The sequence below is a fragment of the Eucyclogobius newberryi genome, unplaced genomic scaffold (assembly GCF_026437365.1).
Source record: "Eucyclogobius newberryi isolate DKJ021-1_F unplaced genomic scaffold, fEucNew1.0.hap1 SCAF_16, whole genome shotgun sequence".
Classification (NCBI taxonomy): domain Eukaryota; kingdom Metazoa; phylum Chordata; class Actinopteri; order Gobiiformes; family Gobiidae; genus Eucyclogobius; species Eucyclogobius newberryi.
This window is the reverse complement of record NW_027315790.1, coordinates 25,890,972-25,912,677: the sequence shown is the minus strand read 5'-3', so window position 1 is coordinate 25,912,677 and position 21,706 is coordinate 25,890,972. Positions and strand designations below refer to the sequence as shown.

Genomic DNA, 21,706 nt, shown 5'->3' with positions numbered 1-21,706 from the left:
TGTCCGTCTGTCCGTCTGTGAGAGTCGGATCTCTCCTTCACTGGAACTCCTCCAGGTTTCTACGCTTTTTTCCCAAAGAGGTTTTTTTTGTAGTTTTTCCTGGCCGAGAAGGAGAGTCTAAGGACAGAGGACCCTGGGACATCGTCCCTCGCCACCACAGACATTGTCTGACTTCATCGCCACCACAAACATTGTTGATTCATTTCTCCCTGTGGCCCTCAGAGGCAACTGTTGTTGTGATTTTGGGCCTTACAAAAATAAATTGATTTGATTTGATTTGATTTTTCCCGTTATATATTTGATCAAGTGTGCCCTCTAGCGGTTAAAACTATATTGCATACTGTTCAAATCATTGAAAAGTTTGTAAATTTATGTTATAATTTCAGGAATGGAGGCAACTGCAGGCAAAGGTTAAGTGGAAAGAAATGTGTTTTAAATTAGCATCATAATGTTTCAAAATGTGAGCAATCATGATTATTTTGGCAAATGAAAACTACTCAGATAGATGTTAGTGATTATTATTGAACTATACTAGTGTCAGAAAAGTGTATCCCACAATAGTTTAAATTTTTTCTACAGATTTATTAAATGCTAAAGCACAACCTGGAAGCCAGAAAATAGTATTTTTCACCAACTGATATTCCTACATTGAACATTTCAAATTGTATTGCGTATTTTATGCTATTTTTTTTTTTTATTAGCCATTAGAACCTGAGTCAAACTGTCACTGAAATGTATTTTGTATTAATGAGCGTTTATGAGAGTGGCTATTATTGGTTAACAAAGAAATATAATATAATCAAAGGAAACACATGGAAACAAGCAGTAACTTTATTGATATATATATATATATATATAAAAACAGATACAGTAAACAAATGGTGATGGTTTTTCACTTCAACAAATTTGACCATCGCCTCGAGTCAGTTTGTTACAAGAAACAACTTCAAAAAGTACAAAGAAGTAAAAAAAAAATACAAAACACGTCTTTCAAAATCTTTTTATTTCACTTTATTTAAAACTCAAGGCTAATCAGTGGTTTAAAGCTTGTATAGGTTCATTTTCAAAAAGGCTAAATGTCAACAATGATGTGTAAAAGCAATGCATAACTAATCTAGGACAACTATAACTACTACAACGCCACAAAGCATTGTGTTTGTAGAAATATATTCAAAATGCATAATAGTAAAAACAACAACTTGAAAATAAACAAATGATAAATGCAAACATGTGAAAAATAAAAGGTGTTGTAACACTGGGCTCTGGGCTCACATGATTGGACAGGTTTCCAGTTTTCCTCCAGTCTGAAAGAAATACAATTATTATTAGAAAATTTGTAACTTTAAAATTGCAGCCTACAGGAGATTTATTGTATTTAGAAACGCTTGGACAATCAATCTCACTTTTCAAAAGAAAGTTACTCCAACTTCTTAAAAAGTTTCTTAAAAAGTAAATATAACTGAGAACGACCCACCTCTGAGCGTCAATATTAAAAATGGGGGCCGCTTATTGAAACATGTTCAAAGTGGTAACTTCAGTAAACAATTCTTAACGGTTAATTTCACACAGTTTGAAACAGTTTTAACACATAAAACCAAGTCTGTGTCACACACTGCAATGTTTGTCATTCAAGTGCCTATGACAGGTTGGACCACTCACTAAAATGCAGGCCAGATCAATACATATTATTTTTTTTTTTTATAATTTATCATTTTAATTCCTGGTTGTAACTGATGACATCACACTAGGAAATTTCCCAGTAACCACCGGGGCAAACTCAGCTAATGTAAAAAATATATATACATATTTATTTTAGAATTAAATATATGAGAGCACCTTTATTGTGTTGAACTTATGTTTAGAGAAGGGGTGTCCAAACTTTTTGCACTGAGGGCCGCATTTTGAAACTTATACGGGGCAAAGGGCCACAAACAACCTGACAATATCGAATTTGTTGAATGACAAAGTGATTCATTCAAAATTTTGCATTTGACATAGTTTGGATGAGCCTCCACACCTTTAATAAGACTTGGAACATTAATATTAGGTTGGTATAACATTGAAATGCTTAATCTTTCCAATTTTACAGTAAAACCTACTGCTTCTTGTTGTTTGGATCAACTTAGCAGGAAGCAGGAGGCCAACAAAAAATGTGTCTAAGGGCCGCATTTGGCCCCCGGGCCGTAGTTTGGACATGCCTGGTTTAGAGCATCAAAAGTGTTCGAAAATTATGCATGAACTTGGAACGAGAGTCCCTGGTGTGATGTCACTTCCTGTAATTTTCGACACATTTTTCAACTTTTCTCTGCAAATGATTACTTGATTGGTGTAAAACTATCATTTATATTTACAACAGGTATTAATGCCCCAGAAAACCTCCAAATTAAAAACCTGTCATGAGCACTTTAAGGTGATGAATGTAGAGTTATTTAAACTTAATTAATCTGAGTCCAGCTTGTTCCTCATCACTGTCCATGGGTCAGGGTTTACCTTGCGCGGGGCGCTGCTGACCACGTAGGACTGGGGCAGCAGCGCCTCTGAGATGCCTCCGGACCTGAAGGAGCGCGAGGCCGAGGACACGGAGCACGAGCCGGGTTTGTCCGAGGGGAGACCGCACGAGCCGCACACCACCGTCCGACTGCGGAGGTTGTACTCGCCGTCACTGCAGGTGCTGTGCGCCACCTGCTGGAGGAGAGAGGAAGAGGAGAGGACCGTGTGAAACAGGATATTGGCAATACAAATGTGTTAAAATATTCATATGTCACTCTGAAAAAGTTTAATATTAGACTATACCGCCCTGGAAAGAATATCAAACCAATCTTTTACAGCCTGGTTGTCATTTATTACATTCATCATCATTTTATCTACATCAACCTCTTAATCTACAGAATATAATGCAATGTATTGACATGACTTATTGGGTTAGTTTTGTTTATTATTTATTTATTTTTTTCTCTCTTTTGTGTGTATTATCACGAGGATTATTATCTATTAACAAAAAACATATTTGTGGGTTGTGTTTATATTCACTTGATTGATTTATCTGAAGTTAATATTATTGTTGTACGTGAATTTATTAGAAGAAATTGACAAAACAACTAAAGCAAAACAAGTCTCAAGAAGATAAAAGGATGCTGAATAAGAACAGTTAAAGGAGGGTATCTACTTTATTCTTGTAAATGAGTCAATTTTGTCTGCATTTAATTATTTAGCGTAAAAGTTACAGCTGAAAAAGTGCTGGGATTGGGGGTGAAAATGGTTGAATCTTGAAAATTAAAGATCATGAATATCAACAATGTACCAAAAGGTTTGTGAGAGCTAAGAACGAGTTTGATCGATATTAATTAGAGGAACTTTTTCCTTTTGCAGTTCGATTGCAGCTTTAATGAGTTGCTCAAAACGAGAATTTCAGGAAAAATCAAGCAGAGAAGTGTAAAAATTGTGCTTTATTTACAGTAATAGCTGTAATAGTAATCACTGCAATGTTTTTCAGTTGACTTGTAGGTATCCTTTTCTTTCATTTACATTTACATATACATTTAGAAGATGTCTAATACAGCTTTGAACAAACATGACTCACCATGTCGTCGTCATCTTCCTCGACGGTCGTGCGGGTCACTTTCCTCATCGCCATTTCCTGCAATAACACACACATAATTGGCATTAAAGCGTACGGCCCTTCCTCACAAAGATCCACGGGTAAAGTTAGAGCACCTCTCCGTTGCCGCTGATGAGAGTGGTCTGAAATATGTCGCCGGTTCCCCAGATCGACTGGTTCTTCCACACCAGGTCCGAGGGAGGATTGTGGGCCACGCCCGCTGCAGACGCCCAAATCTGGAGCGGGTAAAAGCACAGCATGAGGTGGGCCAGCGCGAGAGAGGCAACGTGGTTTGAGTGTAAAGACAAGCGCTCACGGTCACTCTCTGTCCGGCCTTCAGCGTGAACTTTGCAGGAAACTTGAAGGTGATGGAGGCGCCGTTCCCAACCTGACGCTTCAGCTGCCAGTTCCCCAGATTCTGATCCTGAAGACAAAGCGATTTCAACGGTTAATATGCTGCGTTTTTCCATGTGTCCCTCTCACCTCGTCGGCCTCGTTGCTGTGTATATATGATGTATATATATGATGTATATATGTGATGTATATATATATATACCTCGTCGGCCTCGTTGCTGTGTATATATGATGTATATATATATGATGTATATATGTGATGTATATATATATACCTCGTCGGCCTTGTTGCTGTGTATATATGATGTATATATAGTCTTATGCATATATAGTCTTTTAGTCTTATGCTGGCTATTTTTACTGTACTTTATTTTATTATTATTTTATTTTTATCTTTATCTTTTTATTTATTTATTTATTTATTTTATTTATTTTTTTCAAACTTCCTATAAGTTATCTGTCCTTTCCCCCTGTATCTACTGCGTTGTAACACTGAAATTTCCCCATGTGTGGACAATAAAGGAATATCTTATCTTATCTTATCTTATATACATGATGTATATATGTGATGTGATGTATATACCTCGTCGGCCTTGTTGCTGTGTATATATAATGTATATATATGATGTATATATGTGATGTGTATATATATATGCCTCGTCGGCCTTGTTGCTGTGTATATATAATGTATATATATGATGTATATATGTGATGTATATATATATACCTCGTCGGCCTTGTTGCTGAGCCGCACGTACTTCCCCTCCATGTCCACCTCGTCCACAGTGACGCGGCCGCTGGCTGAGGCCTGCTGCGTGATCCTGGTGCGGGAAACTCCTCCGCCGAAGCTCGCCTCGCTGTCCGTGTCGTTGGGGCGGCGCCGTTTGGCCGGAGTGCTCTGCACCACGCGGGAGTGAGCCGAGGACGCAGAGGTGCGGCTGCCGGACACCCGGGTGACGGCGGGAGGAGGACTGGGGGAGAGACGCAGCCTGAGGGGAGGAAAACAAGGTCAGTGTTTGGAGAGACAAACGTCCACTTTCATATGGTTAGTTTAGTTGAATCTTTATTTGAAGTAAAGTTTAAAGTAAGTTTGGGTAAAATTATTTGATTTTGGGCCGACTTAATTGGTAAACATTAGATTTGGAGGACCAGAGGAGTTAAACATAGACTTTCTGAATATTTCATCACAGTTCACAGTAAAACTTACACAAGGAGCTTAATATACAGAGAAATAGGGTTAAGAAAAACAAAATATAGCTAAAAAGCCTCTTTCCATTCTACAGTCTCTGGTTTACAGGAATAAATTATGCAGAAATTACATCCAGCCAAAGACAAGAACAATCCACAGATCCCACTCAATACAAACATTATTTTTGAGTACATTTTTACAAAAATTAGATTGGCCTTGACTTTAACCTTCACAAAATGATGGCTCATTTCAAAGTGTGCATTCAACTACACCAAATACCCGGTTGTATTTATACACATTTTATTCCAGTATAGTTTGACAGACTTAAAACTGTCCCCTTATAGATTTTGCCTTAAGAATAATGACATTTTCTTTTAATTCCATTTCCATTAGTGGTTGTGACGAATATCTAATTGTAAATTGATATGTTAAACTCTGGCTTAAACGTAAAGGGTTAAACATTGGTCAGTTGTAGTTTTAACATTTGCATTGCTAACACTAACTTAGCAAACACATCAAATAAATCAGAAAATGTCAGGCCAAAATTGTGAACTGCCCCATTTATTTATCATAAGTTATGTGAAAACCTCGTGTTACCTCGTCCCACTTGTTACTACAGCCTTTGTGGTCTTTGCTATAATAAACTAAATTTTTTTACGTGTCTTCCCTCTGCTCCTTACCTCTCCTCCTCTCCCTCCAGCAGCTTCCTGTAGGCGGAGATCTCCATGTCCAGAGCCAGCTTGACGTCCAGAAGCTCCTGATACTCGTCGAGCTGCTGCTGCATCCTCGCCCTCATCTCGGACATCTCGCGTTCCTTCTCGCCGAGCACGCGCCTCGAGCTGTCGCGCTCTCTCGACAGGGAATCCTCCAGGTCACGGATCTTGGCCTCACGAGCGGCCAGCTGCAACGAACCAAAGGACATTAGGACGAGGAAGCCTTTAAATGAACCGCGCCGGGGGAACGTGAAGAAAGATGAACCAAGACGTCAGGCATAACGATCGATATTTAGAAGACGAAAAGACTCTGAAATATATGAGTGCCTCTTCTAAACTTCAAAATCTACCCTCTATCAATTTAAGGCAATAATTAAAGTAGAAAAACCTTAAATGAATCACCCAAAATAATTGAAGTTGAGGCACAATTTAAAACAAAGTAGCCTCAAAACCAAATAATGTAACACAAACCTTTTTTTTTCTTCAATATTCACAGGTTTGTTAGCTTGAGATTCTGATAATTGCTCATAGTTTTAGGGCTAAGTTCAATAACAATGCATTGATCAGTTATTTTTAAAAACTATAAATGTGTTTTTGACCAAAGAAAATCCACGAAACAGTATTTAGTGAGAAACCTTGATTTGAAAAGTCAGGTTTTATTACAGACATGCCCAAAACTAATTGTTGTATTTTGTGATTTTAGGACGCGTTCACACTGGTTCGAGCCCAGTTTAGTCCTGCACTTGGTTTTACTCCTGGTCTAATTCAGGTTTAGTTCAGGGTTTTGTCCTAGTTAAGTCCTAGCACACATTTGTCAGTGTAAAAACCCAACTACTTGACTCATTGCAGCCCGATTCTGTTTGATTGGAGCAGTTTAGATTGGACGTGACTGACTCTGAGAGAGGTTAATGTCGCTTGTGTTGCACATGAAGTTGGTGATTTGCCAAAAACAGAAATCGCTTTAATCCTTACAACAGCCGTGTTAAATAATTCTGAGTTTGTGCACTGTTTACAGAGCTTACCCGGTGTTTGGCCCAAAACAACTGCATATTTCCTCTTTTTAGTGCCATAATTACTGGTCGAACATGAATTTATCTGAATCGTTTAGAAATCACAATATCTAACGCAATCTTGGCTCATATTTATTGATTTAGGGAAAGACTTCTCCTTGTATCTTAAAAGCTTGAGCAGATTTGTGCCCTTGGACATTTTCATAAACAGTTTATGATTTCGACTGTGTCACACTTTACTGACGTTTCCACTGCCCCCAAAGACTTAAGTTAACAATAGCTGCCACTTCCTCCAGCCCAAAACATGCTGATAAAATGAGTCACGCTCCTCTTTTTACAGTAAAACACAATGAATCACCGACTCACAGCGTATAAATAACCTCAAATCTAAAGGGTTTGTTCGGTGAGCGCAGACCTGCTTCTGGAGCTGGCTGAGCTGAGCAGAGCTGGACTCCAGTCGGACTCGAGTTTGCGTCAGTTCTTCGTGAGTGGCTCCGACGAGGTGGCTGCTCCTGTCGGCCGACTGACGAGCGTTCTCCAGCTATGGACGCAAAAAGTGCAGAGAAGATCATTGAAAAGTGCAGAAAAGATCATTGAAAAGTGCAGAAAAGATCATTGAAAAGTGCAGCCAGAACATAAGTCACAAACACGGCTATGTGAGGGTTGCATCTGGTATAAAGCCTATTTCAAATAACAGTAAGATTAACTGCAGACAAATAGCACAAAGTTTACAAAATTACAATTTCACTCAATGTAAATGATTGTTCTTATATGTTTCGTAACCTATCTGTATCGTAATAATCATATAGTTGACTGTTAAAATAATGGTAATTGTTGGTCATCATCCGGACTCTAAAACACATGATGTTTTATAAAGAAGACTGCGGCATTATTACTTTAAAATGTCAATAATGCACTATGTCATGTTCTTTCAACTTTGACTTGGTTAAAAATGTATTAAACAAATCCCAATGTACAAAGTCGACTAATTAAAAAATGTTAAATAACCACTCAAATAATTGTTGGCTGCAGTCTTAGAAGTAAGAGTGAAATACAAATGTTCTGTGTATAAAATTAGTAAAAACAAATAAATATATGTAGAAATAAAGTGACATACATTTAAGGTTAATGGCAAAAGACTGAGTGAACATGTTTAGAGACTCATCCAAGCGGCTTCTTCTGCCACATTTCTGACTGGTTTAAATGTCACTGCACTCAAACTAACACACTTTTCTCTACAGAAATGATTCCTCCAGAGCAGTGTCACAGCTGAATAACCAGCTATGGACAATAAACGATTACACGGACACACACACAGGTAAAATACTCGGTAAATAAAGAGTCAAGAGTTCGACGCACCTTGGTGTTGTAGGTCTTCTCCACCTCCTCCTTGTACAATTTGATCTGCAGGTCGTGTTGGCTGCGCATATCGGCCAAAGCGTCGGCCAGTTTGCTCTCGAAGTCCTGCTGGTGTCCGGAGTCGATCTCCACCATGCGAGACTCGTGACGCCGCTTCACCTCGCGCACCTCCTGAAATACACAAATACACAAACACTGTCAGAACACACATAACACTTGAGTTCGGAGGATTCTACACATTGTGCGTGTTTTGGGTCGACGGGGGAAATCTGGAGCCCGGAGGAAATCCAACGAGACATGAGGAGAAACAAGCACTTTGGACCGACGGTGGTCTTTTGCAGTTAATTATATTAGTGTACGGAACTCAATAATAAGAATAAGAGCACCATAATTTGTCCCACAGTGAGGAAATGCCAGTGTTGCAGCAAAGGATGTCACGATTATTAGGTTAATCGGTAATCATGATTATTCAGGTCACAATATAATCGTAAGAGCAAAAGAAATATAATAATGACAATTTTAGACGCAAAATTAAGTCTTTTTACTTCAATACATTGTGCAAAATAGAGACCTGAATGTAAAGAACTTATGTATCTGGCTGTTTTTGTCAAATTTAACTTTATTTTGTCTTTCAGAAAGTTAAGTTTGATAAAACTGGTCACAAACCTCAGAAACAGTCATTTGATATTGTGACATCCCCGGTTGCAGCAATAAAAAGCCAGATAAAACACTTTAAAAATAGTCTAGTAAGTAGCTATGGCTGTGGTTGTGTACAGTGCGGCTTAAAGACAGAATAAACACCATATAAACAGCAGTTGAAGTGACTTAAGCGTATTATAATATGATGAACAATATGTTACAATGGCTATAATAAATGACAGGTACATTCTGACATTAGCAGGAAGGAAAGAAAGACTACCATATTTTCCGCACTATAAGGCGCACTGGATTATAAAGCGCAACGTCGATGAACGGTCTATTTTTGATCATTTTTCATATATGGGGCGCATTGAGAGAAACAAAACGTGTACCACACAAAATCGCTTCGAGGTCAGTAAATATAACCAGAATTGATCCATATATAAGGCGCACTGGATTACAAGGCGCACTGTCGGTTTTTTGAGAAAATTAAAAGCTTTTAAGTGCCCCTATAAAGCGGAAAATACGGTACTCCAAAGCCTATTCCGATACAGTATTTACTTGTCAAAATGTGTTGTGTTTGTATTTGTAGCCTCTAGATCTGGAGCCAGGACCTCAGTCAGGAGTAACTAACGGGAGGATTACACACTGACGGACTTCATTCAAAAATAGATGAAGAATTGTCACGGTTACGGGCCGAGTGCAGTAGTAATTGCGCGTTCATTTGGCGGGTTCCGCTCGCACACACCGACTGCACATCCCTCACCTCGGAGTGGATGCTTTTCTGAAACTCGAGCTCTTCTCTCAGCGTCTGGATCCGATTCTCTCCATCGACCCGCCGCAGCATCTCGTCCTGCAGCTGCTTTCGAGCCTCCTCCAAGCTGGTGTCGAGCTGGAACAATAAACACGAGAGAACCGATGCGTTAAACAACATCAGGAAGCTGAGAGTGCGGCGCTTTAATCAGAAGTGCCCCCCGACGCTAACGACCGAGCGATCCTGAAACCTTTGTGGGGTATAAAGGAACACAGAGATCAAAATGTCTTCCAGACCCGTACGATATTTGGGATAAACTTGTGCCAGTGCAAGCCATAAATCAAGAAGAGCCGAGAACCGCACATTCCGCATCGTGAGTCACAAACATAGAAGAAAATTGTGAATGAAAAAAAGAATCAAACCAGATCAAGTCCAGATGTGCTGTTTCCCGTCAGTTTAAAAGATGCATTGTGCAAAATAACGTGGGTCACAATCACCAAAATGAGAGAGACTAAAGTTTTACATGACTAGAATAAGGCTATTTTTGTGTGAATCTATTGATGCATTTCAGGCCACAAAAGAGAAGAAAGTAAAACAAAGACATTTTAAACCAAAGCGTCATGATTGAATGACACAAGATTTGAATTACAAAGTGTTCCACCAGGACAAAGGACATTCAAATGTATCAACCGCATCATTTCACAACTGCCACGTGCATTTAGAAGCTTGCTGACATGGGATGCATTTATAGAAAGAGCATCTCAGCCTTCTCATTTATGCATCAATGCCGTTCGTACAAGTCGAGAAAAGAACTCGAGGTCAAAAGCTGCTGCCCGACCAACACTCGACGCCACTGCTGTTTGGAGATGGACAAAAATGATCTGATTTATTCATTTATCTTAAATATTTGAGCTCTTTGGCGAAACGTTACCACCTTTAATGGGTCTATTGTTAGCTGCCCACATCATAAAAGCAACATTGTGCGCAAGAAACACTTTGTTTAATAAAATACAAATTAAAAATAACGTTTAGCTTTTGGTGTTGCTACTAACAACCAATCTTTCTGGTTAGCTCTATTAAACACTGTAAAAAAGCGGAAGTGACGTCAAAATCCAGACTTTCCCAGATAAAAGAACAACTTCTCGGAAATCCCAGCACTCCACATATGAAGGACTTTGTGACAAGTGTTTCCCCATTAAAAAGCCAGAAAATGTTATTCTAATTTGAAATAGTTTGATTGCTATGACAACAGTCCTCACTGAAACTCATCAATATATCTGAAAATCCCATACAAGACACAAAAATTCACATTATATTAAGAAATATGTAATGTAACAAATGTGGGGGTTTGTGGAGTACATAAACATACACTGTTAACTAGTATTTTGTAGTCATTACTAGTTCATTTCAAGTTCTTACGAATAGACTTTTGAAGACAACTTTTAGGGGCCCCTCCATCACCCCTGAGGCCACCCCTCCACTTTAGCAACCACTGCTATGCACAAACTCTCATCGCAATCTTCACTTTCACCACTAGATGTCCTCATAAACACAGAGCACTACATTACAGAAGGAAATGTATTTTCAGCTCCATCACATTTAGCCCAGTTTGAATTTCACCTTTGCCACTTGTGCTTTGAGCTCCCGGTTCTCCACCTCCAGAGTGCGTTTCTCCCCCAGCGCCGTGGCCAGAGAAGCATCTTTAGAGTTCAGCAGAGACTCTAAATCTTTGAGCCGTTGCTGAGCCGACGCCAAGTCCGCCTCCTTTTTGGTGTTCCTGCAAAAAAAGCCAACACATAAAAGTTATATATTGATTTATTTTTAGTCGTTTAATCGATTTTAGTCTTGGGACCAGGGCCGGGCGATATTGACAAAACACGGACACAATTTTTGACTAAATGATGATGAAAATGTGCAAAAATGTGGCTGTAAATGTCTTGGTGATAGTGTTTTTAACTGCGTTTTCCTTTTTTTCAATCAACTCTTTGACTTACAACTTATTTAAAAGTGTTTTGTAAGTCGTGACAAATAAATCCGTGCATCTGTTTTTGCCGCTTTTTCACAGTCAAATTATGTACGCACTGTTTTAGCATTTGGCTCAAACTTGAAAACACACCACATCAAAACGGGGATTTAAAAACCAGGGATAAACCAGACTAAAATAAGACCAAACCAAGTCTACATCTGGACTTAACCGGTCTCGAACCAGGGCCAAACCAGCCGGGACAAGTGTGAACGTGGTCTCATTCCCACTTTGCATAGCTTCAAACAACAATTCTGATATTACCTAGTAGCGCCACTCTGCTCGGTCAGGACCACCTTAAATAGTTAAAGTATTTGTAGCCTTTGCCTTAGTTGGTGCACAAAAGTTCCCTTGATGGTTTACAATGAACTATATTTAGAAATGTATGTACGGCGGCAGGAGAAGTGGAAGGGAAAGACCTATGAGTTTCCAGAGAATATGAGTCACGGGCTGCAGCGATGTGCGTCCTCAGCGCTGTTGCATCTGGTCGCCACAAACCCAGTGTTTAGTTAAGAGGCTGCCATGGAAACAGCCTGGCTTCTGGCTTCAGCCAGCAATCTTCTCAATATTTATGGAAAGTCCTCTAAACAGTGCCACGTATTGTACTAAAGCTTGTATAATGATCGCTTTGGTTGAAGAGGCGCGGGGAAAGAGTTAGTCATCAAAAGCTCTGGATGAATGGAGCAGAGGAGGTGGTCCATGTAGTTATAACATGTGTAGTAGAAGTAGTAGTAGTAGTAGTAGTAGTAGTAGTAGTAGTAGTAGTAGTAGTAGTAGTAGTAGTAGTAGAAATAGCAGCAAAAGTAAAAGCTCTGGATGAATGGAGCAGAGGAGGTGGTCCGGCATGTAGTTATAAGAGGTGTAGTAGTAGTAGTAGCAGTAGTAGTAGTAGTAGAAGTAGCAGCAAAAGTAGTAATAGTAGTAGTAGTATTTGTTGTTTTTGTACTATAGTTGTAGTTGTATTTTTATTTATTTACTTTATTTGTAGTGCACTTTTCCAAAGCCGGTGACAAAGTGCTTCACAACAAATGAATGTCTCATGAATGAAATATAAAACATGAATAAAACACTGTAGTAGCAATAACAATGATTTCAAAGAGTTATACATTAAAACTGCATTAAGGCTGCGTTACTTGGTCCTAAATTTAACCTATTTTAGCCCTGACTGCTCCTGTTCTAGTCTTTGTTTAATCTTGATTCAGTTTTTGTATTACCAGAAGCAGTAGTTTTAATAGAAATAGTAAGTGGTAGAGGTCACTATTTTTCTTGGATACCATTGCTATTGCAGTAATTCTATACCTATGATTCTTTGCAGTGTGTACAAGGTTAGAAAAGTACTGCTTTAGATAAAGTGTATAATGTTTCCACAGGCCTAATATATCATGATTGATCGCTGTAGTTGACGAGAGAAGGTGGAAAGAGTTGGTCATGAAAGGCTCTGGATGGAGAAGAGTGGGTCAAACGCAGCAGTGAGCCACCGAGAGGGTTCCTCTGCTGCTCAGGGCGTGGCCACAGGCGTTTACGCAGTGTCAGCACGTTAAATAAGCTTCAGTGGTTAACATGTGATTAATAACTGCAACAGCTGGGTTACATTCAGCAAATGTTTAAATCATGATTAACAAAGCTAAGAATAGAAGCATCTAAGCAACAGATTCAGTAAGTTGTAATGGTAATAGTAATAGAGACTATAGTGTGATTGTAACAGCAGTAGTAATAGTAGAAGTAATAGCAATAGCAATAGCAATAGCAATAGTAGAGGTAATAGCAATAGCAATAGCAATAGTAGAGGTAATAGCAATAGCAATAGCAATAGCAATAGCAATAGCAATAGCAGTAGCAGTAGTAATAGTAGAAGTAATAGCAGAAGTAATAGCAATAGCAATAGCAATAGCAATAGCAATAGCAATAGCAATAGCAATAGCAATAGCAATAGCAGTAGCAGTAGTAATAGTAAAAGTAATAGCAATATTAATAGCTGTAACAATAGTAATAGTGATGATAATTATAGTAGTAGTAATAGTATAAGTAAAAGTAATAGCAATATTAATAGCTGTAACAATAGTAATAGTGATGATAATAATAGCAGTAGTAATAGTACAAGTAAGAGCAACAGTAATAGTAATAGTAATAGCAATAGTAATAGCAATAGTTATAGTAATAGCAATAGCAGTAGTAATAGTAGAAGTAATAGCAATAGCAATAGAATAGTAATTGTTATAGTAATAGCAATAACAGTAGTACTGCAGTAGCAATAGCAATAGTAATAGTAATAGCAATAGTAATAGTAATAGCAATAGCAATAGTTATAGTAATAGCAATAGCAGTAGTAATAGTAGAAGTAATAGCAATAGTAATAGTAATAGCAACAGCAATAGTAATAGTAGAAGTAATAGCAATAGCAATAGTAATAGTAAAAGTAATAGCAATATTAATAGCTGTAACAATAGTAATAGTGATGATAATAATAGCAGTAGTAGTAGTACAAGTAATAGCAACAGTAATAGCAATAGTAATACCTGTAACAATAGTAATATCAATAATAATAGCAGTAGTAGTAATAGTAGAAGTAATAGTAGCAATAGCAATAGTAATAGTAATAGTAATTGTAATAGCAGTAGTAGTAGTAGTAGTAGTAGTAGTAGTAGTAGTAGTAGTAGAAGTACTAGTAGTAATAGTAGTGGTAATAGCAATAGTGATAGCAATAGCAATAGTAATAGTAATAGTAGTAATAGTAGTAATAGTAAGATAAGATAAGATATTCCTTTATTGTCCCACATGGGGAAATTTCATTGGTGCAACGCAGGTAGATACAGAGGTAGATACAGAAGAACACACACACCCATAGGAGTAATAGCAACAGTAATAGCAACAGTAATAGCAACAGTAATAGCACTAGCAATAGTAATAATAATATTAGTAATAGTAATAGTAATAATAGTAGTAGTTGTAACAATAGTATTAGTAGTAGTAGTAGTAGTAGATAGTAAGTAGGTTTATGGCAGCATGTTTTATAAAGTTATGATAACTGTGCAAACATAAAATTCCTTGGCTGTTTGCCACGCCTTACAAGTGAAAACATTTTCACCTTTGCTTTGTTAGTCATCCTTGCTTGATTGATGTTGACTTAAGATTGATGTAAAATGTATGCACTGAATCTTGCCAGGAGATGTTAGATACAAATAAAATTAAGTTTCAGCAAGTCACAAGACGTTGTAGTATTTCACGGTTATGTCTAGACTAATTTGAAGAAGTCTGGTCATTTGTCAAAGAGGATTTATGAGTCATTATGTAACTTAACGCCTACTGTTCATAGCTGTCTGCACACTCCCAGTTTGGAGGAACAGGGAGGAGCACAAGCACACAAGCCAAACCACTTTTTGTCAAGGCCGATTTGAATATGAGGTTTGTAAAAAGTGATTTCCACAATATACAAAGTGTTGCTAAGAGACGAATAGGATTTTGGTAGATGCAGCTAAATTGAAGCTGAAGTTAACTATTGGCAAACACTGGGTTACACAAAAGGGAACCAAATAAAAAAGCACTTTGCCTAATACAGAAAGGGCGTATAAGGCTAAAAAAGTAATATTTCATGTTTAAAATGTTTACTATGTATACTGTATAAGTCTCTCTATAAGTAGATTACCCTTTTCATTAAAGACATACACTGGAAGTGGTTTGTAGTTTGTAATCTCATCTAAATGTTGGAACTATAATGATTTACAAAGGACTTCCTTTACCACTCATTAATCCAACAGAGTCCAGGGGCGTAACAAAGGGCAGTCCAGGGAGGGAGGGGGCCCTTCATATAATTTTGTTCCTATCAAGTGAACGTTTTATGGCGGAAGTTCAAAGGGTTTAATATATGATTTTGTCCGTTAAGTGTCAGAAGACGTGTGCAAGCTCATAGTCAACTTGTGGACCATAATACAATGACACGCACTGATGAGTCAAACACTTGGGATTAATGTGAATTTAACTTTTCTCCTGAGCCTGTGCCCTCAAACATCAGGTCTCAGAGGCGCATTATCACTGCAAATACAGCCGTCCAATTTTCTGCTGTATTTGATCCTCATTTGTTTATGAATTGTCTTGATGTGGACAGTTTAATTAATTCCTTTAACAGCCAATGTTTATCCATTTTAGATCAGGTGGCACCTGTAAAATCCACTGTGTCATCACAGAAAAAAGCTTGTCCTTGGATAAATGAAGATATCCTAAACCTAAAGAGACTATGTCGGAAAACTGAGCGTCTGTGGAAAACCTCCAGTCTTGAGGTCCATAGGTTACACCTCAGAGATCTTGTGTCATCTTACAATGAAATGATGGAAAGTTCCAGATCTGATTACTTCCGCCAGCTAATAACATCCAACAAGAAAAACCCCAAAGTGTTGTTTGACGCTATAAATTCTATTGTTTGTCCTTCAGCTGCAGTGACTCCTGTTTCCTGCAAAGCTGACAGCAATGAATTCCTCAGGTTCTTTATCGATAAGATCAAGATGATCAAAGACCAAATCCCACTCCCATTGTCTGATAAACCTGTTTCTGTGGAGCCTGTTTCCCAAAACTGGTCTTCTTTTAAGCCTGTCACTCTAGAAGACATCTCAGCTCTGGTGACCAAAATGAAACCCTCCTCTTGTACATCAGATGCCCTTCCCTGCAGGCTCTTCCTCAAAGTGTTTGATGTTATTGGCCCCTGGGTTACCAAAATGGTAAATCTCTCTCTTTCTACCGGTGTGTTTCCTGGTCCATTTAAACATGCCATAGTTGAGCCTTTACTGAAAAAAACAAACTTGGACCCGACAGACCCCAAAAGTTTCAGACCCATATCAAAGCTCCCGTTCATGTCCAAGATCCTAGAGAAGGTGGTCTCTGAACAATTGTCCGATTTCCTTGATCAGTCAAACATTCACGACTCTTTTCAATCTGGTTTCCGCAAACATCATTCTACGGAAACCGCATTGTTGAAAGTGTCCAGTGACATTATGATGTCTGCTGATTCTGGGAAATGCACTGTTCTAGTTCTGTTGGATTTGTCTGCAGCCTTTGACACTGTCGACCATCATATCCTGTTGAAAAGACTGAGGGACCTGATTGGACTATCGGGGTCAGTTCTTCATTGGTTTTCCTCATATTTATCCGGTCGGAGCTTTAGTGTTGCTGCAAACCAAATAATGTCTGATTCAGCTGATCTGTTGTGTGGAGTTCCTCAGGGCTCCGTCTTGGGTCCCGTCTTATTTCTGCTTTATATAATCCCCCTGGGAATTATCATTAAAGAGTTTAGTGATGTGTCCTATCACCTGTTCGCTGACGATATTCAGCTCTATTGCTCTTTTAAACCTTCTGAGATCCAGAAGCTGAAATCATTGGTCAGTTGTTTAGTGCAAATAAAACAATGGCTGAGTCAAAACTCGTTGCAGCTAAATGCTGACAAAACAGAAACTCTGATTATTGCCCCTGATGATGCCATTCCAGGGATAAACCAGTACTTGGGTGTTTTAGGCCAGACTGCTAAACCAAGTCTTAGAAATTTGGGTGTTGTCTTTGACAAAGACATGTCTTTAGAGCACCACTCCAAGCTGTTGACGAGGAACTGTTTCTTTCAGTTGAGGAAAATCTCTAAGCTCAGGAAAATGGTGTCTCAAAATGACCTGGAAGTTATAATTCATGCATTTGTGTCTTCACGTTTAGACTATTGTAATAGCTTGTTTTCCTGTCTTAACAAGAAGGAACTCTCTCGTCTGCAGCTGGTCCAGAACTCTGCAGAGAGGATCTTAACCCGCACAAATAGAAGGGCCCACATTTCACCCATTCTAAAAGCCCTTCACTGGCTGCCGGTCTCCTACCGGGTACAGTTTAAAATTCTTGTTTTAACTTTTAGAGCTTTAAATGGTCAGGTCCCATCGTACATCAGCGATCTGATTAAACCGTACGCTCCCTCTCGCTCACTGAGGTCCTTGGACCAGAAACTGTTGTTGGTTCCTCGCACCCGTTTTCGGACCAGAGGAGACCGATCCTTCCAGGCTGTTGCCCCCAGACTCTGGAACGATCTTCCGTTCTCCCTACGGTCACTGGACTCAGTTACTGCTTTTAAGGGTCAGCTTAAAACCTTCTTATTTAGTCAAGCCTTTTAATTGCATTTGTTTTAGCGGCTGATTTTACTGTATATTGTTGTATATGTATTGTTCACTGTAAGTTTTTTGTGTTTTATTGTTTTATTCTGTGTTTTGTGAAGCACTTTGTGACCTCTGTCTGTGAAAGGTGCTATATAAATAAAATTTACTTACTTACTTACTTACTTACTTGTGCCGACTCCACCTAAAGTGCTGTTACGTTTTATGGACCTTTTTATTGGCTTCCCTTCTTGCTATTGTGTGCCTATAATTGAGACGGCCTCTCATAAGTATCTTAAGTATCCCCACACACCTGGCCTTCAGCTCTTTGTGCTCCTCCTTGAGTTTGGCGAGTTCCAGTTGTAGTCTCGCCCTCTCCTTCGCCACCGAGTCCAGGGTCTGCCTCGCGTCGGCCAACTCGTGCTCGTAGGCCGCCTTCAGCCCGGTCAGCTCGCGGCTCACCTTGAAAGCGACGCGGGAAAAGTATCAGTAGCTTGCATTCATTGTAGGATTTGTTGTTTTTGAAAGAAGTGACCAACCAGAAAATGTGTTTAAGTTTATTTGTTTGGGATTGGGTGCACACAATTCTCAAATTAATCTAATGGGCTTAAGTTCTTTCTTCTGACAACAATCAAGCCTTTTCCACCACATTTTAAAGCTATTGTGACGCTATATGTACTGAAAAAAGATACTGTGTCCAAATTATTTTGCTTGTGTTTAATCATGTTGACGAAGAGAATATTGAACTTCGTGTCGGCCCAGGAATTACAAAGATATTAACTATAAACCAGGTCACACCATCCGCATTTTTACAGTAACAGAAAGGAACCTGAATACCTCAAATGCCAGCGACCAAGAAGGTTGTAAAGAAAGGTTTGGGACGCATAAAGACACGGTGAACAAAATGGCTTCCAGATTTGTGGAACATTTTCGGACAAAGCTCGGGACTCACCTCTGACTCCGACTCCGTGATCCTGAGTCTCAGCCCGGCATTTTCAGACTCGAGGGAGCGGACCTTGTCGATGTAAACGGCCAGGCGGTCGTTGAGGTTGCACAGGTCCTCCTTCTCCTGCAGACGAGTGATGCGGTTCGGGGACAGGACCGAGTTGGCCGTTTTGGGGGAGATTTTAGGAGTCGCCATAGCACCTGGAAAGAAATAATATTGTAGCATTTCTAACAGATATAGTTTGGAATTTTATTTTATAATTTGTCCAACTGTGGAAACGCCTGTGTTTTATGTCACATGAGTCTAAAGTGAATTACCGTCTTTTCCGCACTATAAGGCGCACTTAAAAGCCTTTAATTTTCTCAAAAAAAACATTTATAATCCAGTGCGCTTTATATGTGGATTTATTCTGGTTGTGCTTACTGACCTCAAAGCCATTTTGTACCACACGTTTTCGGTGCGCCTTATATATGAAAAATGATCAAAAATAGACCATTTGTGGACAGTGCGCCTTATAATCCAGTGAGCCCTATAGAACGGAAAGTACGGTAATGTTTAAATTTGTGAATTATAATCTATTGTTACTCCCATAGACACTGGAACTGGCGTGAAGTGACAATAACCCAATTTTACTGTAAACTTATGAGTCTAATTTGTATTAGTCACAGCAGAATGATAATAATGAAAGTGAGTAAGATGGTTTCATGTATCTAAAATCACAATGCACATAGACACATAAAAGTGCTCACAATAGAGATCATGCAGTCACTCTACCTGAATGTGCAATAGGATCTTTACCTTAAGGCCATTTTGTGATTGGGCAAATGTTCCTTATTTTGTGCAATAATTTCCAAATGGATGTGACGCATCATTTGTGCAATGCCTTTTCCATGAACATGTCACTTTTGAGTGGATTTTGGATTGGGTGGAGAATTATGTCGTCATGAATTAAACAATGATTGGAAGTTTGAATCTAGACGTTTGACTGTATGCTGTCGTTTAGTCCTGGTTTAGTCCTAGTTTAGTCCTGGTTTAGTCCTGGTTTAGTTCTGGTTTAGTCCTGGCTGAGTCCTTGTTTAGTCCTTGTTTAGTTCTGGTTTAGTCCTGGTTTAGTCCTGGTTTAGTCCTTGTTTAGTTCTGGTTTAGTCCTGGTTTAGTCCTGGTTTAGTCCTTGTTTAGTCCTTGTTTAGTTCTGGTTTAGTCCTGGTTTAGTCCTGGTTTAGTCCTTGTTTAGTTCTGGTTTAGTCCCGGTTTAGTCCCGGTTTAGTCCTGGTTTAGTCCCGGTTTAGTCCCGGTTTAGTCCCGGTTTTGTTCCATGTTAGAAAGAAATTTTTCCAACTCCCAACAGCTATTTAATAGCTTACCCTGCATGACCAAAGCACAGCGCCCCCTAGTGTGGAAAGGTATAGCATGATAAAAGTAGCAATGGAAAATTAGATGTACTCTTCAGGCCGATAATAGCCCCAAATAAGCAGTTTTATAACATTAAATACTTGTGGGTTTAGTTGTTCGTAACAGTAATGAATGGCCCATTTTGAAATGCAGACAACTGCAATAAAACAAAGTATTTCTATTTCTGCTAATGAGGCCAGGGAAAACTCATTTTTATAAGGACTGGCAGTGTCTCCTGATCTAACCACTGCCTCTAGTCTTCTGATAAAAAAAGGCCATTCATTCTGTGCCACCAGGATATTGTAGAGCTTTTGGTTAATCTTAGCAGAGTTTGGTCGCCAGCTTTCTTGTCTATTCCCAAATAAAAATGAGTAAAGCGAGTAATGCTAGAGTCAGAATCCACTGATTACAACTTTATCTTTTTCTACAATCCACTGGTATTTTTAAATGATTGAAAAAACACAGTAGTTTACTGCAAAAAGATTAATCTTGACTGACTGCCATGCATTATATTCATTACAATGTAAAATAATGTAAATGAATAACAAGTATATTCAAAAGACAAGTCATTTTAAGCAAGATTTTAAAGGAAATGTATGCAATATATAATTATCTATTGTGTACAAGACAAAAAACTAAACTACTTATTTAAATGTTAAATTGAAAGCAAAAGTGATGTCAAAAATGGAAAGGAAATTGAAACAAATTATCGAAAAGTCCCATCTTACCTCTCATCGCCGATGTGTGAGATAAAGGAACTCTTGAATGAGCATAACTTATAATGATCATAAGCCATGGGTGGAGTTGGCCCCACCCAAAAGTTAAACAAACATGTCTCGTCTAAAGATGCACAGCGTAATATTTGGATTTACCTTATTGTTAAGTGTCCTGGGATGTGACGGGGCTTGTTGGACGTCCTCAGCTTCTCTTGTTGTGAAGTCTGCGAAAAAGTGCTGTTCAGACCAAAGCTGTGGATGTGAAAGAGCATGTGAGCCCAGAGTCCCGAAGGAAAGAATGAGCTGGCAGGAGGGAGGAGAGAGAGGGAGGGAGACACGGAGGGAGAGGGAGGGAGAGGAGAGAGAGAGGGAGGGAGGGAGGGAGGGAGGGAGAGGAGAGAGAGAGGGACGGAGAGGAGAGAGAGAGGGACAGAGAGGAGAGCGAGAGAGAGAGAGGGAGAGGAGAGAGAGGGAGGGAGGGAGAGGAGAGAGAGTGAGGGAGAGGAGAGGAGAGAGGGAGGAAGAGAAGGAGGGAGAGGGAAGAAGACAGGAGAGAGTGAGGCGAGAGAGGGAGGGAGGGAGAGAGAGAGAGAGAGGAGAGAGGGAGGGAGGGAGAGGAGAGAGGGAGGCGAGAGAGGGAGGGAGAGAAGGAGGGAGAGGGAAGAAGACAGGAGAGTGTGAGGCGAGAGAGGGAGGGAGGGAGAGAGAGAGAGGAGAGAGGGAGGGAGACACGGAGAGAGTGAGGCGAGAGAGGGAGGGAGGGAGAGAGAGAGAGGAGAGAGGGAGGGAGAGGGAAGAAGACAGGGAGAGAGTGAGGCGAGAAAGGGAGGGAGAGGAGAGAGGGAGGCGAGAGAGGGAGGCGAGAGGGAGGGAGAGGAGAGAGGGAGAGGGGAGAGGAGAGAG

The 21,706-nt window shown here is 39.5% G+C and overlaps 1 protein-coding gene across 2 annotated transcripts; it reads right to left on the bottom strand.

The window, feature by feature from the left end:
- Nucleotides 1-868: 868 nt before the first annotated feature.
- On the bottom strand, nt 869-21,121 carry LOC140362092 (lamin-A-like). 2 transcript variants are annotated; one of them, XM_072448130.1, is made up of 14 exons: nt 20,960-21,121; nt 18,702-18,895; nt 18,063-18,211; nt 11,237-11,393; nt 9,629-9,754; nt 8,224-8,394; nt 7,280-7,405; nt 5,822-6,042; nt 4,680-4,941; nt 3,915-4,022; nt 3,715-3,834; nt 3,581-3,637; nt 2,491-2,685; nt 869-1,304 (listed from the first exon to the last, which is right to left on the bottom strand). In XM_072448130.1, exons 2-14 carry the CDS (start codon nt 18,888-18,890, stop codon nt 1,269-1,271), a joined length of 1,917 nt encoding a protein of 638 aa, XP_072304231.1. In that variant the 5' UTR covers nt 18,891-18,895; nt 20,960-21,121; the 3' UTR covers nt 869-1,268. The 2 variants fall into 2 exon arrangements, with proteins under 2 accessions (XP_072304231.1, XP_072304232.1); XM_072448131.1 differs by having other exon boundaries at nt 2,491-2,682.
- Nucleotides 21,122-21,706: the final 585 nt, after the last annotated feature.

Coding starts and splice junctions, on each gene's coding strand:
- LOC140362092 (XM_072448130.1), bottom strand. CDS start 18,890: ATGGCGACTCCTAAAATCTCCCCCAAAACGGCCAACTCGGTCCTGTCC. Junction 9,755..11,236: donor TCAAAGCACAAGTGGCAAAG/GTGAAATTCAAA, acceptor TTATTGTTCCAG/CTCGACACCAGCTTGGAGGA. Junction 2,686..3,580: donor AGGAAGATGACGACGACATG/GTGAGTCATGTT, acceptor TCTCTCCTCCAG/CAGGTGGCGCACAGCACCTG.